Source organism: Globicephala melas, chromosome 5 (genome assembly GCF_963455315.2).
Source record: "Globicephala melas chromosome 5, mGloMel1.2, whole genome shotgun sequence".
Taxonomy (NCBI): Eukaryota; Metazoa; Chordata; class Mammalia; order Artiodactyla; family Delphinidae; genus Globicephala; species Globicephala melas.
The window spans coordinates 132,338,248-132,353,168 of record NC_083318.1 but is presented as its reverse complement, the minus strand read 5'-3'; the positions used below and the strand labels follow the sequence as shown (position 1 = coordinate 132,353,168).

Sequence of the window (14,921 nt, the reverse complement as noted above, 5' to 3'; positions counted from 1 at the left end):
TGAAGGAAAGATGTAATCCCCAAATCACTTATTATGAGGTTTTAAAATGCATTGTATGCTGCCTGAAGATTATTACAGAATCAGCTAAGTAGTCATTGCTTGCTGGGTGTTGAGAACTGTGGTCGAAAGACCTATAAAACCTCTGTGGTCAAAAGAAGCATAAAAGGAAGTATTTCCTTCCTCTTGAAGTGTTTTGTCATCTAATTGTAGGTATCAAAGCGTATGATACCTGCAATCATTAGAGTTCGGCATTAAGACAGCACTCGTTAAAGTGCTGAAATTTTTAATAGATAACGTTGTAGCGATCTGGTTAAGGAGGAAGAACCACCATTATTGGACATTTAAGTGTCAGCCACTGTATTGGATAATTTTTAGTTTTTTTTTTTTTTTAAGAAATGCTGTTCTGCCTCTTCTTTCCCTTTATTTATTTTTAATTTTGGCTGTGCTGGGTCTTTGTTGCGGTGTGTGGGCTCTGCTTTGTGGCACACGGGCTCTCTAGTTGTGGCACACAGGTTCCGGAGCACGCGGGCTCAGTAGTTGCAGCGTGCGGGCTTCGTTGCCCCGCGGCATGTGGGATCTTAGTTCCCCAACCAGGGTTCGAACCTGCCTCCCCTGCGTTGGAAGGCGGATTCTTAACCACTGAACCACCAGGGAAGTCCCATTTAGTTATATATTTTTTTAAGCACCAAAAACTCCCATGAGATAGCTAATTACTCCTTACAGAAGAGGCAACTAAAGCTTAGAGAGTCTGAGCAACTTGTACAGCTCATACAGCAAGTAAGAGGCATGACCCAGACTCAAAGCCTGATCTCCTGTGACCTGCTGAGCCTGTACGTGATCGCCCCACCTTTCTCCAGGACCATTCAGAATGGGCTGGTGAGATCGGCAGGTCTTCACGTCAGGGGTGTGGCTTGAGTTTAGAGTGTGCCACGCAACAGCTGGTAGGTGGCTGGGAGGCAGATGTGTCTGTTAGTCAGCATCCCAGAAGGAAAGAGATGGGAGACTCACAGCGGCAATTGTGGGAGTTCAGCGAAAGGACCGTTTACGGAGGTGTGGCAGCAGGGTTATAGGAGCCAACGAGGGGACACGAGGCTCTTGGGCAAGGTTCCCACCTCCGGGCCTGGAGGGACAAGGGCAGGGAATGGCGTGGTGTGAACCTGGTGTGGCTGGGGGAGAAGAGATGCCCCCAGCAGCGGTGGCCACCGTTAGAGGGTCCCCAGCAAACTGCACCCAGGCAGTGAGGGCGTGGGAGCAGGGAGAACAAACCCAGCTCTCTCTCTCCTCGGGCCGTCAGGTCTCCTGTGTGGCCTCCTGTGGGCTGAATGCACCGGAAACCAGAAGACAGGGGAGTCCAGTCAGTCTGCAGCGGTCAGCCTCAGGGTGCAGAGCAGGGCACACGAGAATGGGGAGTTGATGTGGGAACAAGACGAGAGTGGGCTGCCCACGCCGTCGTAGGCAGAGGGGGCGGCAGGCGCACAGCCGGAGAACGTGGGGCTCGGCGTGGCGTCTGCTGGGGCGTAGGGCTCTCGGGCAGGGAGGGTGCTCCGGGAGGTGGTGGGAGGCGAAGTCGAAGGGCGTCTTGGGGTCCCAAGTGGCAAGGAGGGGGCACCTGATCTTAATCCGGTGCTCAGTGGTAAGCCAGTTTTGTTTCATGGAAGCCAGTGTTAATTCATTTCTTGTGTAAGCCAGAGAGCTGGGGAGGGATCCTGGAACAACGATGCAGGGAAGGGAGGCGGGATGGCTGTCTGCCCGTCCGCCGGGATCGTGTGAGTGCGTGTGCAGGATCCCTGGCAGAGTTCATTTGGCCCTTTCTGTCTTCCAGTGACCTATGGGATGATGAGCTCCAGTGTGTACTACTATACCCGGATCATGTCCCAGCTCTTCCTGGACACCCCGGTGTCCAAAACGGAGAAAACTAACTTTAAAACTCTTTCTTCAGTGGAAGACTTCTGGAAGGTATTTGCAGATGACCTCTTGCTCTTGAAAATTGTCCATTTAGCTTCGTAAATTCAGTTCAGGCCCACGAGGGCGGAATTTCATTGTGTTGTCTTGCTTCGTTTTTTGTTTTTGTCTCTTTGCTGGTGTTGGAATGTACCCCAGAACCGTGCCTGATACAAGGCAGGCACATTCTTTCAAAGATCTCTAATGTAAAATTCAACCCAGCCCTCCCCAACTTGTCACGAATTCCAACATTAGGGTTAGAGGATAAGCAATGAGGGATACCATAGGAAAAATACGAAACTGATCTGGGAGATGTGTTCAGAATCTAAGAGAATGGGGAGGGAAATTGGAAAGGAAATGATTACTTCCTTCTGGGGAAATACTTGCTAAAATTCTTAGTAAACCCTGGGGTCAGAGCTGTTGATTTTCAAGATAGAGGAACTGGGTCACAAGAACCTAAATATACTAAATAATGCCTAGAAATACTTGACATCCAAAACCACACTTGTATAATATGAATCTTTTCCACCTCAAGGGGGCAAATCACTCCATCTCTATTGATTGTCTGATAAGGATAAGACCCTGAGAAATGGCTGGGTCTGTCTTTCCTACAGGCAAACTAATGAGAAACTTCTCACATGTGTACAGTTCTGTGATAATGAATGCCACACTCTAAAAATGGAGGGAAGGAGGGGGGGATGAGAAGTTAGAGAGTTCATTCACCCTATGACAGAATAATCCAGACAATTACAAGGTCCATCAGATAGCAGACTGATTTTCAAAACTAGCATCTTTTCCTCTCCAGTGATGGTGAACCATGATTATGTGGGACGCTGTTGTACTAAGGGAAAGTGGAATTGATCATGGTTACGGATGCGTTGCAAACTGCACCCTCTCCCCAGCCTTTAGTCCTGGAGTAGAAATCAAGAGTCGCCACGTATGAAGTGCCCATTCTGTGCCAGGTGTAGCCACCATACAAAAGATAGGCATTACAGACGCTCGAGGCCTCACAGCCAGCAAGGAGATGACAGAGCAGGACTGGAGCAGGGTCCAGCCTCTCTGACAACAAAACCCACCCTTGTCACTCTACCCTGTTCACAGAGTTGCCAAACTGTTGGTCACACAAACATCCCAGGAAGGAGTAAGGCAGCCTCTGAGCTGAGAGTTTTTCAGAAATGATGCCTTTGCTTTCAGTTTGCAGAAGGCGCTTTGTTGGACGGGCTCTACTGGAAGATGCAACCCAGCAACAGAACGGAAGGCGACGACCGAAGCTTCATCTACTACGAGAACCTACTCTTAGGGGTACCACGTATACGGCAACTCAGAGTCAGAAACGGATCCTGTTCCATCCCCCTGGACTTGAGAGATGAGATTAAAGAGTGCTATGATGTCTACTCTGTCAGCAGTGAAGACAGGGCTCCATTCGGTCCGAGAAATGGAACCGCGTAAGTGTCTGTGGCTCGGGGCCCTGGGCTGTCACGGACATTCATTCATTCGTTCTCTAACCCCTTCACCAAGGAGAAGATGCCTTCAATGCCTGTATTTAAGGCCGTGGCCAAACTTTGGCTTCTCAAGTTTTCTGTACTTTTTACCCCCTTTCAGCTTCTGCATACTTATTTTTCAGAAGGCTAAATGGCTGACCATATCCCCACAGGAAAGAAGCTACCTTCACCTTCAGGGGTTTCTTTTAAGGTGCCTGGATCCTATTTTTATAAATCCAGTAACATGGTTCACCAGGTTGTTACTAGGAAGGTTTCTGGTACAGAAATTCTTTTGTATTAGCTCTTAGAAATAAATTTGTGTTCACACTACAATTACTTAAAGTGTATCATAAGCTCATGAGGCAGTTCTTCTGTCTGGTTTAAAGGCTGTCCTTCTCAAATGTGTGTTTTTGATTTTGAGTACGTGTCTGCATTGTGTGTATTTGCAGGGATTTTGGGTGCTCTTTGTCAACATACTTAAAACATCCTGTGTATTAAGGGAGGACAGTCCTTATTTCTAAAATTATTACAAAAAGTGAGAAGAGTTCTCGGGTTGTCCCAAGGTGGACATCTTGGGGCACGGGCCCTGGGTGAGTCACTGTGGATAGAATTGTCTTCTGAGTTTCACTAAACTAATTCTTTCAGTTCATCTAGATCCCTTTCTTGAGAACTGAGACACCAGAATCCAGATTAGTTAATACGCAATGAGGACGAACACCTTTTCCATAACCAGATTCTTCGTCTGTCGTCCAGTACACACCCTCTTTAGTACCTGGACCCATAAGGAACAAACTTACTAAACATCCGAAGATTTAGAGTAAAAAGACTGAATCTCAAAAGACATGTTTTCCAGGTTGTGATAGTGATTTTGCTCACTAATGCTCCTTTTTCCAGTTCCTGCAAAGCATAAGTTTGCACTTGAACTTATGGTACCTTGTCTAATATTTTATCTCATCTCATGCCATTGGTAAGAGAGATTCATGCAGCCTCTGTTCCATGCTAGACGCTGTCTAAGAAGTGAATTCATGCATTATCTCATCTACTTTTCACAGAACAACTCTGAAATAGGTATCAGCTCCATTTTATAGATGAAAAAACATCACTGCTAGTAAATGGGACCAGCTTGACTCCAAAACCCATGTTTCTTTTATGACGCCACGTTGCTTCTTCCATATTAATTACGTTGCTAGAGTGGCTGCCTGCTGCCCTCAGTTCCCCGTCAGAATTCAAGCTTCTTGAGGGCAGGGACTCTGTTTTGTTCACTGCTGTATTTCCAGAGCTTTGAACAGTGCCTAGAACATCCAAGACGCTTATAAGTGATTTTCACTACAGGGTAGGCTACTGAAGGGATCCTTCTTGTGTGTATTTAAACCATCCCAGGTCCTGCCAGAGTCTGATAGAAGATGAGTGTGTATGCTACCTGTATGTCCCACCAGCTCCGATAATTCAATATGCCCCAAACTGAGCTCGTCGCTTTTTATCATTCATTATTTATTTATTTGTTTGTTTGTTTGTTTATTTTTGGCCATGCCACGCGGCATGCGGGACCTTAGTTTCCCCAACCAGGGATCGAACCCGTGCCCCCTGCATTGGGAGCGCGGAGTCTTTTTTTTTTTTTTTTTTTGCTGCGACAGGTCTTAGTTGCAGCACGCGGGATCTTCGTTGCCACGTGCAGGATCATTAGTTGCGGCATGCGAACTCTTAGTTGAGGCATGTGGGGTCTAGTTCCCTGACCAGGGATCGAACCCGGGCCCCCTGCATTGGGAGCGCGGAGTCTTAGCCACGGGACCCCCAGGGAAGTCCCGGAACTCATCACTTTCTTGTCGAATGTGTCCTTCCTTCTGTTCACGGCACCACCATCTTCGCATTACCCAAAAAGAGACTGGAGTCTTTCTTCAGAAGCCCCCTCTCCCTTGCCCCAGCTTCCAGATCAGTGCCAGGCTCTGTTGACAGTCACCTCCGTGGCCCTGTCTCGGCCCTCCCTTGTCCTTCCCAGCTCACTGCTCTAGTTCACGCCCCATCGGTTCTTGCAAGGACAGCTGACTCAGCTGTGTCGGGGTCCCTGGGACCAGCCTCACGGAGTTCAGCGATTCTCTGGAAGGGCTCCCAGGATTCAGCATATATTCATGGCTGAGCTTTACTACAGTGAAAGGAAATACGCAAAAGCAGCGGAAGGGACAGGCTCATGGGGCAAAGTCTGGAGGGAACCAGGTGCCAGGTTGTAAAGGTCCTCTCCCAGTGGAGCCACACAAGACATGCGTCTTCCTCCAGTGACGAGTTGTGACAACATGTAGGAAGCATTGTCTGTCCGAGAAGCTCAGCAGAGACTTGGCGCCTCCCATGTGTTTCTGGGTGCTGGTTACATAGGCAGGCTCTGGCCAGCACATCCCCAAATCTCAGACTCCCAGAAGGGAGGCAGGCGTGGGCATGAGCCACCTTGTTTGCACAGAAGCCTAGGCACTGTGAGCCTCTCCTTCTGGTCAGAGGAAGTTTCATATCAGTGTAGGGAGCCGTTTATCACTGAAATTCCGGATGCCAGCCGAGTCCAACCTGAATGCTTTAAGGAGAGGCGGTCTCGGACCCGCTGTGTTAACTCTCTTCCACACATGCGTCCTCTCTCTTTCCTCACCACTCCAGGTAACCCCGTTCTGTGCCTCCCAGAGACCTTCCCTTCGGTGACCCCTTCACGCCTGCCCCCTCGCCATCTGACCAGAGTCCACCTTTCAGCCTTCTCTCCTTCATCATATGGGCGCCAAACCGAACTACTGGCGGATGCCTTGTACTTCTCCGGCCCCGCCTGGCTCAGGCTTAAAAACACCCTCCCCATCCACCTGCCTAAGTCTGAATCCTGCTTACCTTTCACAGCCTAGGTTCAACGTGGCTTCTTCCAAAGCCTTCTCTGGTTCATCTTTCCCATCATCGCTGAACCTCCAAAGAAGGCTAGCTTCCCTCTGCTTGGCCCGAGCAATTTTTCTATGATTCTTTGTTGGTTCTTCTTATCACATACCTTGTATTTTCGGTGTTTAATTACAACTTTCCTCTCCCCACTTATTATAAATTGGGGAGAGAAAGGCTCTTAGTTCATCTTTCCATCCTCATTAATACCAGAGACGCATCTGGTTCCTGAGAGCCTGTAAACGTTTGTGGGTTAAGCTCCCAAATGCCGTGTGGAGTCTTATTTAGTTGAGCTGCTGACCGTGGCACTTGATGAACTCGTACCTCTCTTGGCTGCAATTTTTGGGGGGCCTAGGGTCAGCTAGTCCCTAAGTAAGTCACCCTGAAAGGCAACCATATAAACTGAGGGCTAACAGCACAGGCCTCTGAAGGCAGACTGTCCTGGGGTGGGTTCCTGACTCTACCTTCAAAAGATCTGAGGCTGACTTGACCTCACTAAGCCTCAGGGCCCTTATTCCTAAAATGGGCAGAATAGCTCTATGAGGATGATGTCAGAAAACACAAAGCACCGTGGCAAGCACATCACCCAGCTCGATGAGACTCACCGTTATTTGTTACGTACTCTGTCTTCGTAGTTGCCCCAGGTGTTCCACTGATTTTCACCTGTTCGTTTTGTCTTTGAATTAGTTGGATCTACACAAGTGAAAAAGACTTGAATGGGAGCAGCCACTGGGGAATGATCGCAACTTACAGCGGAGCTGGTTATTACCTGGATCTGTCGAGAACAAGAGAGGAAACAGCCACTCAGATTGCTAACCTCAAGAAAAACGGCTGGCTGGACCGGGGAACCCGGGCAACTTTTATTGACTTTTCAGTGTACAATGCCAACATCAATCTGTTCTGTGTGATCAGGTGTGTATAAAGGGCACTCATGCCTCCCACTTCTGTGTGTTTGTATATACATCCTAGTCTGCAGTTAGACCAGAAAATCATTGCCTGCAGTTGGCTAAATGAGAGTTTCAAGGATCAGAGCTGACAGCAAGGAGGGGTGAAAACCAAAAAGCTTCCTGGGATAGGGGTTTCTGGAGGAAGGGAGTGAGGATCCGGGGATATTATGAGTTAGGAAGAACCTTAAGTCTGGTCCAAGTTCATCCCAAGGCTGGAACCGTCCCAGACAAAGCACCGTGTTTTGCTGACATCAGTCCTTTCCCATCACGAGGATGACCATTGCTCCATGCTCTGCTACCAAGGCCCCCAGGCATCGTATCTTGACTCATTTCCCTGAGTTTCCCATTCTCCAATGATGCGCACGCGATTAGAACACGAGCACAGTAGTCAGGGGCTACGCTTGTGCTCAGTAGGGTGCCCCGGTACCTGCTTACACTCAAGAATTACCAAAGGCACATAAAGTTCCTGCTGCAGATTCTGTGATGTTTGTCATCATTGACCATTCTGGTGACAGGGAGGAAACTGACAGAGATCCCACCGGCTTGTCTGGGACCTCTTGTTCATTCATTCATTCAGCAAACATTTATTGGGCACTTAATATGTGCCAGGCACTGTTCAAGGCTCTTGGGAATCATCAGAAAGATCTCTGCCCTTGTAGAGCTCACATTCCACCAGGAGGAGATATTAGATGATAAACGATAAGCAAAGGAAACAAATTAATTAGATAGCATGTTAGAAGGTACTAGGTGCTATAAAACACGGAGAACAAGGCAAGGGGGCCCAGGCTTCACCCGCTTTAATCCTCCTGGTGAATGTGGCAGCAACGTGCAGACGTTGCTGACATGAATTACTTGCACATATATTTACCCACCAAATAAGAAGGCTGCATTCTCATAATAGCCTTATTCTGGGATTATTTTTGAGGCTAAACTCAGCTGTGCTTTACATAGCCAGTTGGATTTTCCCAGTCTTTATATCTAAGAACTTTTGCAGAAAACAGTATCACATTAAATCAAGTAACAGTTATGACTAGAAATGAATGAAAATCTATTGCAATTATTGTTGAACTCCTGCTAATGATTCCAGTGAGCACAGAAAGAGGATACACGCAGGCAGGCGACTCTGACTGACGTTTAAGGAAATATCTATTTATAGAAGGTATAAATGAGTATGTCTCCCACGTCCCCGCCATACTTTAAGAGTGAATATTGTCAAGGCGGTTGCTTCATTTCTCTACATTGTTGTCTCAATTTCTGGAGGGGTTGACGATGCAGGACCAGGACAGGCAGAGAGAGATGACTCAGCACACAGAGGCCACTTCCTGCCCTTGTGAGTTCACACTGAGGCTGCCACAAGGCTCTTTGTCTCAGTATTGCCCTCCTGAGTTTCCGGTTCTCACCCCTACGCTCCAGCGTATTGAATAGGAAGAAAACAGGAGGTTGACAGTGCCAGGGAAGGAAGATGTTTCACACATCTTTGACCAATTCCGATTTGCTGTAGTCCTTGCCTATACCTGATTATTGCTCATGCTCGAGCCCTAGATACTTAGGTTCTAGGAGTGGCCACCTGTCCTGTCCATCCTGTAACGGGAGAGATGTTACACCTGATCGCTGACTGGAGATCTTTTAAAAGCCTTCAAGTTAAGGATCTAGAGAGTCTGTTTGTAGTGTGAAGGGAAATTGTACCATTAAGTGAATCGTTTAACCTTCTCAGTGTGACACCTACAAAGGGGAATTTGGCAAGAAGCATCTTCACTTCAGTTATTAGAAAGCACTAAAGATCAGTACCACCACTGTGAACGTAAGAGCGTATGTCAGTGTTGCAGACAGTCAGGCATTTACTGGGCACCAATCCACTATAAGGCTCTGAGCAGTTCCGATAGCAAAATGGTCCCCGTAGGCAAATTATTTGATTCTGGTTAGGTGTCACCAAATGCATGAACGAGAAACTCATTCCCTGTCTTTATTTGTATATGAAAGAGACATCCTGCTTCTCAACCAGGCCATACATGTCTTGATTGATGACATATATTTCTTACGTTCTTTATTACCCAGTTGAAGGACTTGCATTTAATCAAAGTCCTATAAAGTCTTGTTCGTTGATTAACTTCTACATTTAAAAATAAGCGTATAGCATTTTGAGTGGTCTCAATACCAGAAGCGTAAATGGGAGACTGAGGACGAATAACCTCTTTGGTCTGGGAGGCCTTGGGAAGGCTTGTTCTTTTTGTAACACAAAATTCTACAAGGATGGAGTTCCCGGCTGTGATAAAAAACATTTTGCCACTGGTTTGGAGTGACGTGTGGTCTCAGTTTTACTTAGAGCAGGGACAGAATAGGCGATGTTTTTTCCCGGCTGCATCCCTGTGTTGTTGTTACTGTTGACGTTGTTCGTCGTGTTAACTGTTCTTATTGCAACGCAGGTTACTGGTCGAATTCCCGGCAACAGGCGGTGTGATTCCGTCTTGGCGGTTTCAGCCTGTAAAACTGATCCGATACGTCACGACTTTCGATTTCTTCCTGGCAGCCTGTGAGATTATCTTTTGTTTCTTTATCCTTTACTACATGGTGGAAGAGATACTGGAAATCCGCATTCACAAGCTGCACTATTTCCGGAGTTTCTGGAATTGTCTGGATGTTGTGATCATTGTGGTAGGTTTGAGCACCACACCAAATCCCCTGCCCTGTTATAAAAATGCGTTAGAGTCTTCGCTCCCCTCAGCGCTGTGCGTCTTGACCTTCCCGAAGGAGAATCTAAAGGTTCTCCTCTGTAATATCAGCGTCACTGTTACTAACCTTCTCACGTCGCATGAGTGACCCTTCTGCGTATGGAAGTGGAGACGCACTTACAGTAAGCTCTCACTTGGCCAGACTAATAACAAGAATGGGTTAGTAGTTCGTATTTGGCTTTGGCATGTCACACGAGATGTGGGGAGAAAGCGATTTTGTTTATTCTGCTTTGGCTAATGATACTTTTCTTCAACTACAGCAAAAATCAGTTTATATCTTTCTGCGCATGTGTAAAGTTACGGCATAAAGAAACATCCAGGAAACTTTGGAGGTGGCAGAGAAAACCTCCCTGCAGGTTCAGATGTCCTGCAGATAGTCCACAGTGTACAAAATGTAAATGATGGCCATCAGCGTTTTCTGTAGGAGGTGCAGGAAACCATAAGGCAGAGTTATGGTTGAGTTAAGACTGGGACCCCTTGTGGAGCCCTTGCCTGCCCGTGACTCTGTTACAAATTCCAACACTTGTTCAAGACGGTTCTCTTCAGCATCATCTTAATCACTTCCTTCCAGAAGCCTTAGTGCAAGATGTATTTTTGCAAGCTTTTCTCCCTTCAGCAATAACACATAATCTTCTGCTAGTCTGTTACACATTAGAGCATATAACAACATGCTTAATGGTTACGTGCTTAAAAGTCCATCCTTTCCACTGTGCAGCGACAGAGCTGCGCCTCTGAAATCTTAGTCAGTGATGCGTTATCCCGTTAGCATTCTCTCTTCTGATGTCCTGCTTCTTAACCAGTGTTGTTCCTCCCCAACCAAAAGTTCATTTGGCTTTGTGAAACATTTACGTCAAGTCATTATCAAATCATCACTAGAGTTAGTTGGGAATATATAGAAAGTATGTTACTTAATGTATCTTAATATGCTATTAAATATAGAAAAAATGTTATTCATATGTAAGTAAAAGGAGACTTAAGACATAAACAAGCTATATGTGTGTATTGCGTGGCAATAATGGTATTAATAGGAGCAATAATAACAGTAATTGCTAACATTTAGAAGCTGTCTGTGCTAGGCACAGTTCCTCGTGCTCTTCCTCTACGGCACGTTCATTTAGTCCTCACGATAACCCTCTTAGCCACTCTGCCACCGCCCTCACGCCACATACATGTGTACTTCAGAAATCACTTTTACATAAAATACACGTTCCTGTAGGATACAGCATGGAACCCATCTGATCCTGATGCAGTTAGAAGTGCACCCCTTCTTTCATGATGGCTGTGTAACATCACAATTCCTGCAGCGAAACTCTTGATTCCCAAATTCTCAACATATTAATAATGAACAGAATTACAAAAGAATTTCCGTACTTAAGGAGGCAGGAAAGGCGATGATACGGGAAATAATTTTTCAAAATATTTCTGTACTGCACGATGGCAGAGTGCCGTTCATATACACTGAAAATCGTTCTGGAAAACAATTATTATTTGGAGCCCTAAGGATGCAAACTTTGCTCTTTTAGTTTACATGGATACGTTTATGTTTCTGTCATTGAGAATAATGGTAAAAAAGTGGGTGTGATATTATGCTAATTAATGTTTTCTTTTTTTTTTTTACCCAAATACCTTCAGTGTGAGCAAAGGACTAGTCCGCGGCATTCAGCTTTTTGATTATGTAACATATCAGTGAAGTGCCACACCCTAGTGTATTTTTATTTATAAAGTGTGTGTGTGTGTGTGTAGTGGTGTAATTACATTTGTAAAAACATACACAGCATAGAATTTGAAATATTTGGATAAAAATAAATACAAGTAGAATTCTAACACTTTCTTATCACCTGCCTATACGTTTTAATGTTTTCATCTCACACCCCAGTGAATTGCCTCGTACCCACCTTGGAGACCGCTGGAAAAATAGCTGATGACATCATGGAAAGTGAGGCTAGTTTCTTGGCTAAGCAGCTGCAGAATTTTGCAAGTGTTTCTTTGGAAACTTGCTTCCCTGTGCTCTTCTTTTTCTTAACTCTCAATGCTGACAAGACAACAGTTCAGGCAGTGTGCTTTTATGAGAACAAGGAACGGCTACTGGAATCCTACTTCTCCTCTGAAACCTTCTCTGACCCTTTAGAAATAGGGCACGCTTTCCGTGAAGCTTATGCCAAAGGAAGAAAGTTCTTTTGTAGATAAGAGATGAAAATCTCCAAGAAAACTCGGAGCCACGTAACGACCCGAATAACCACCGAACCTCTTTCCTCTCTGCTTCTCTCTCATTCTCTATTTTGAAGGAAGAGGCTCAGGAAATTTAGTGTATTTCTATGGCATTGTATAGATGACCCCATATTCCATATTTTTATAAACACTTTCCCTGGGCAGAGCAAAAACAAAGGGTACCTAGTGAGAGTTGGTAAAGGGTTATTTTGAGATTCAGTCAGTCAGCCCTTTTTTCTCAGTGAAGTCCATGCAGAAAAACACTTACCAGGGTATTCCAGAGAGCTCAAGGGAAGTATTCCTACCACCAGTGCAAAAAATACTAGACTAAGTGTGGGAACCCTTCACAGGGAAGACAAGGACGGTGGTGAGGCTGGCTTTTGCAGCCGAGGCTGGCAGACAGGCAGGCCCTGACTCTGATAATCACCAGACAGGCATCTCAAGAAGGGCTGATGCAGTGGTCCTCGGCCATCATCCGTGAGAAGAGAGAGATGGGCCGCGGAGGTCACGGCACCTGCCGTAGCCCGCACGCCGTGGACTCGGGGTCCATGTAGGGGCCCGGTGGTTATGGCTGACCCCTAGCTGTTTACACACATACACGTTAATCCAGTGGTGATGGGTGCGAGGCGGGCCCAGCGTTCCCCTCGGATTTTTATAGGCCAGGACCAAAGCAGATGTGAAGAGTTGTATGGTCATGAGTTAAAGGACAGAAGCAAGCAAGTGGGGGACCCTTGGCTCACATGTACCCACTGCGAGCCTTGTCGAGCCCTCTGTGCCCTTCGTTCCCGCCATCTAAGACCAAGTTCATTTTTCCCTGTCACGGGCGCTCCTTTGAACATGTCTTGTTTCACCCTTCCCCTATGTGGTGTGATGCCAGCTTCTTAGAAGGCTTTTGTACTCTTTGTCTCTGGGTGTTTATCTGCTCTTGAACCAGAGTATAAGCTTCTCGAGGACGAGGTTTGTACTTTTCACCTGTATTTGTTCCTCTTGAGCCTTCGCACGGTGCTGTGTACACAGATCCACCATGTGTTTGTTGAATAAAGGAAAGAATAGATGGCTGGAAGATGGAAAAAAAGAAGCCCCGCAAATAAAAACAGAGCGAGACGAGGCCTGGGAAAGCACAAGGCTGGAAAGTGATGTACGTGAAGGTGGCAGAACAAAACAGAAGGCGTTCCTGTTTGAGTTTCCTTTTGTAATAAAGTGACATCTCTCGGGTGTGTGCGTGCGCGTGTGCAGGCACATGCGTGCACACGTGCGCTCACTGGGTTTCTATTCCAAACCAAGGAAGTGCGAGCAATATATTCTTTTACTTTTTTACGGCAGTGCTCAACTCTTTCCCTCCGTGTGAGTGACTTAATTTATGCATGCCGTTGGGTGAGTAGAATGGTGAACCCTAGAATTAATACATTTGTGAAGGAAGATAAACTAGTCATTTTAAGGTGAGTTATATATTTCCAGAACACTGCACTAATATCTAAATCTTTTGTCTTCCAGCTGTCAGTGGTAGCTGCAGGAATCAACATACACAGAACATCGAATGTGGAGGTGCTCCTCCAGTTTCTAGAAGATCAAAGTGCTTTCCCCAACTTTGAGAATCTGGCATACTGGCAAATACAGTTCAACAACATAGCTGCTGTCATAGTATTTTTTGTCTGGATTAAGGTAATTTATAAATCTCAGGTTCAGATCTTTAATATCATTTTCGTCTTTTTATTAACGTGAGTCACACAAAATGCTGAAGGACTTGAATTGGTTTCTGTGGCCAAGTTTAGGCAGCCAGCCCCGTGTTTACAAGTAAAGTCAGCTCGCAGGACTCACGTGACCGTTCATCTCACTGTCTGCCTGCTACCTGCACTCTTGGAAGACCTGTCTTTGGAGGTTTCATTTAACAAATGCATTAAGAGACCTTTGAGTGTCACCTGGGCCTGGGGGCCCCTGGCTGTGCTAACCCAGAGACAGGTTCAAGTTTCACCATAAGTGGGGTGAACCAGGTGAAGGAAAAGGAACTAAGAGAAAGGAGGGGAAGGGTGGGGAAAGGAAAGGGAGAGATCCTGCCCTGGAAATGTTCTCTTGAAGGATTGCCTCCTTTCCAGGTGGAGGCCAGAGAAGCTTTACCTAGAACTGAGATTGGGACAGACAGGTCCTCCGAGTAGTACCTTCACGACTCATTTCCTTCTCCCAAGGCATCATGCGCCTTTCCTCGTGCGTGAAAGCTCAGGTCACTTCATATACGATGAGCCTCGATTCTGGAGGTTGAGGAAATGTCATTGTTTTGAGGCCAGCTGCCAGCTTGTCACCACTTAAGTTCTACGATTGCGCCATCCAGATAGGAGCTGTCAGCCACAAGTAACTATTTAGATTTTAATTTAAATTAATTAAAATGACGTGCAATTAAACATTCAGTTCCTCAGTCACTCTGGCCACATTTTCAGTGTTCGGTGTCTATATGTGGCTAGTGGCTACTGTATTAGATAGCGGAAATACAGAGCATTTCCATCAGAGAAAATTCTGTTGAAGAGCACCGTTCTAGAAGGTACTTTCCAGTTACTTGTTTTCCCGAATTGTTGTTCACATCTGGAAGGCCTGAGATTTATCAGAGGGCTTAGACCTCGTCCTGTATCTCTCGTGCTATTTATTCAGTTACATGTTCGTTCAAGAGAAACCATCACTAACGTACCGTACCTTTATCACAAAACAGAACAATAATCAAGATCTCATAG

The 14,921-nt window shown here is 46.1% G+C and overlaps 1 protein-coding gene across 4 annotated transcripts in view; it reads left to right on the top strand.

Moving 5' to 3' along the window:
• The window catches only part of PKD2 (polycystin 2, transient receptor potential cation channel), a 48,848-nt gene that overhangs the window by 15,246 nt on the left and 18,681 nt on the right, over positions 1-14,921 (top strand). For all 4 annotated transcript variants that reach the window (XM_030865705.3, XM_070045613.1, XM_070045612.1 and 1 more), the window contains 5 exons: positions 1,823-1,956; positions 3,136-3,386; positions 7,005-7,229; positions 9,688-9,916; positions 13,696-13,863. In XM_030865705.3, coding sequence (XP_030721565.1) covers positions 1,823-1,956; positions 3,136-3,386; positions 7,005-7,229; positions 9,688-9,916; positions 13,696-13,863 — 1,007 coding nt within the window. The remainder of the gene's footprint in view (positions 1-1,822; positions 1,957-3,135; positions 3,387-7,004; positions 7,230-9,687; positions 9,917-13,695; positions 13,864-14,921) is intronic.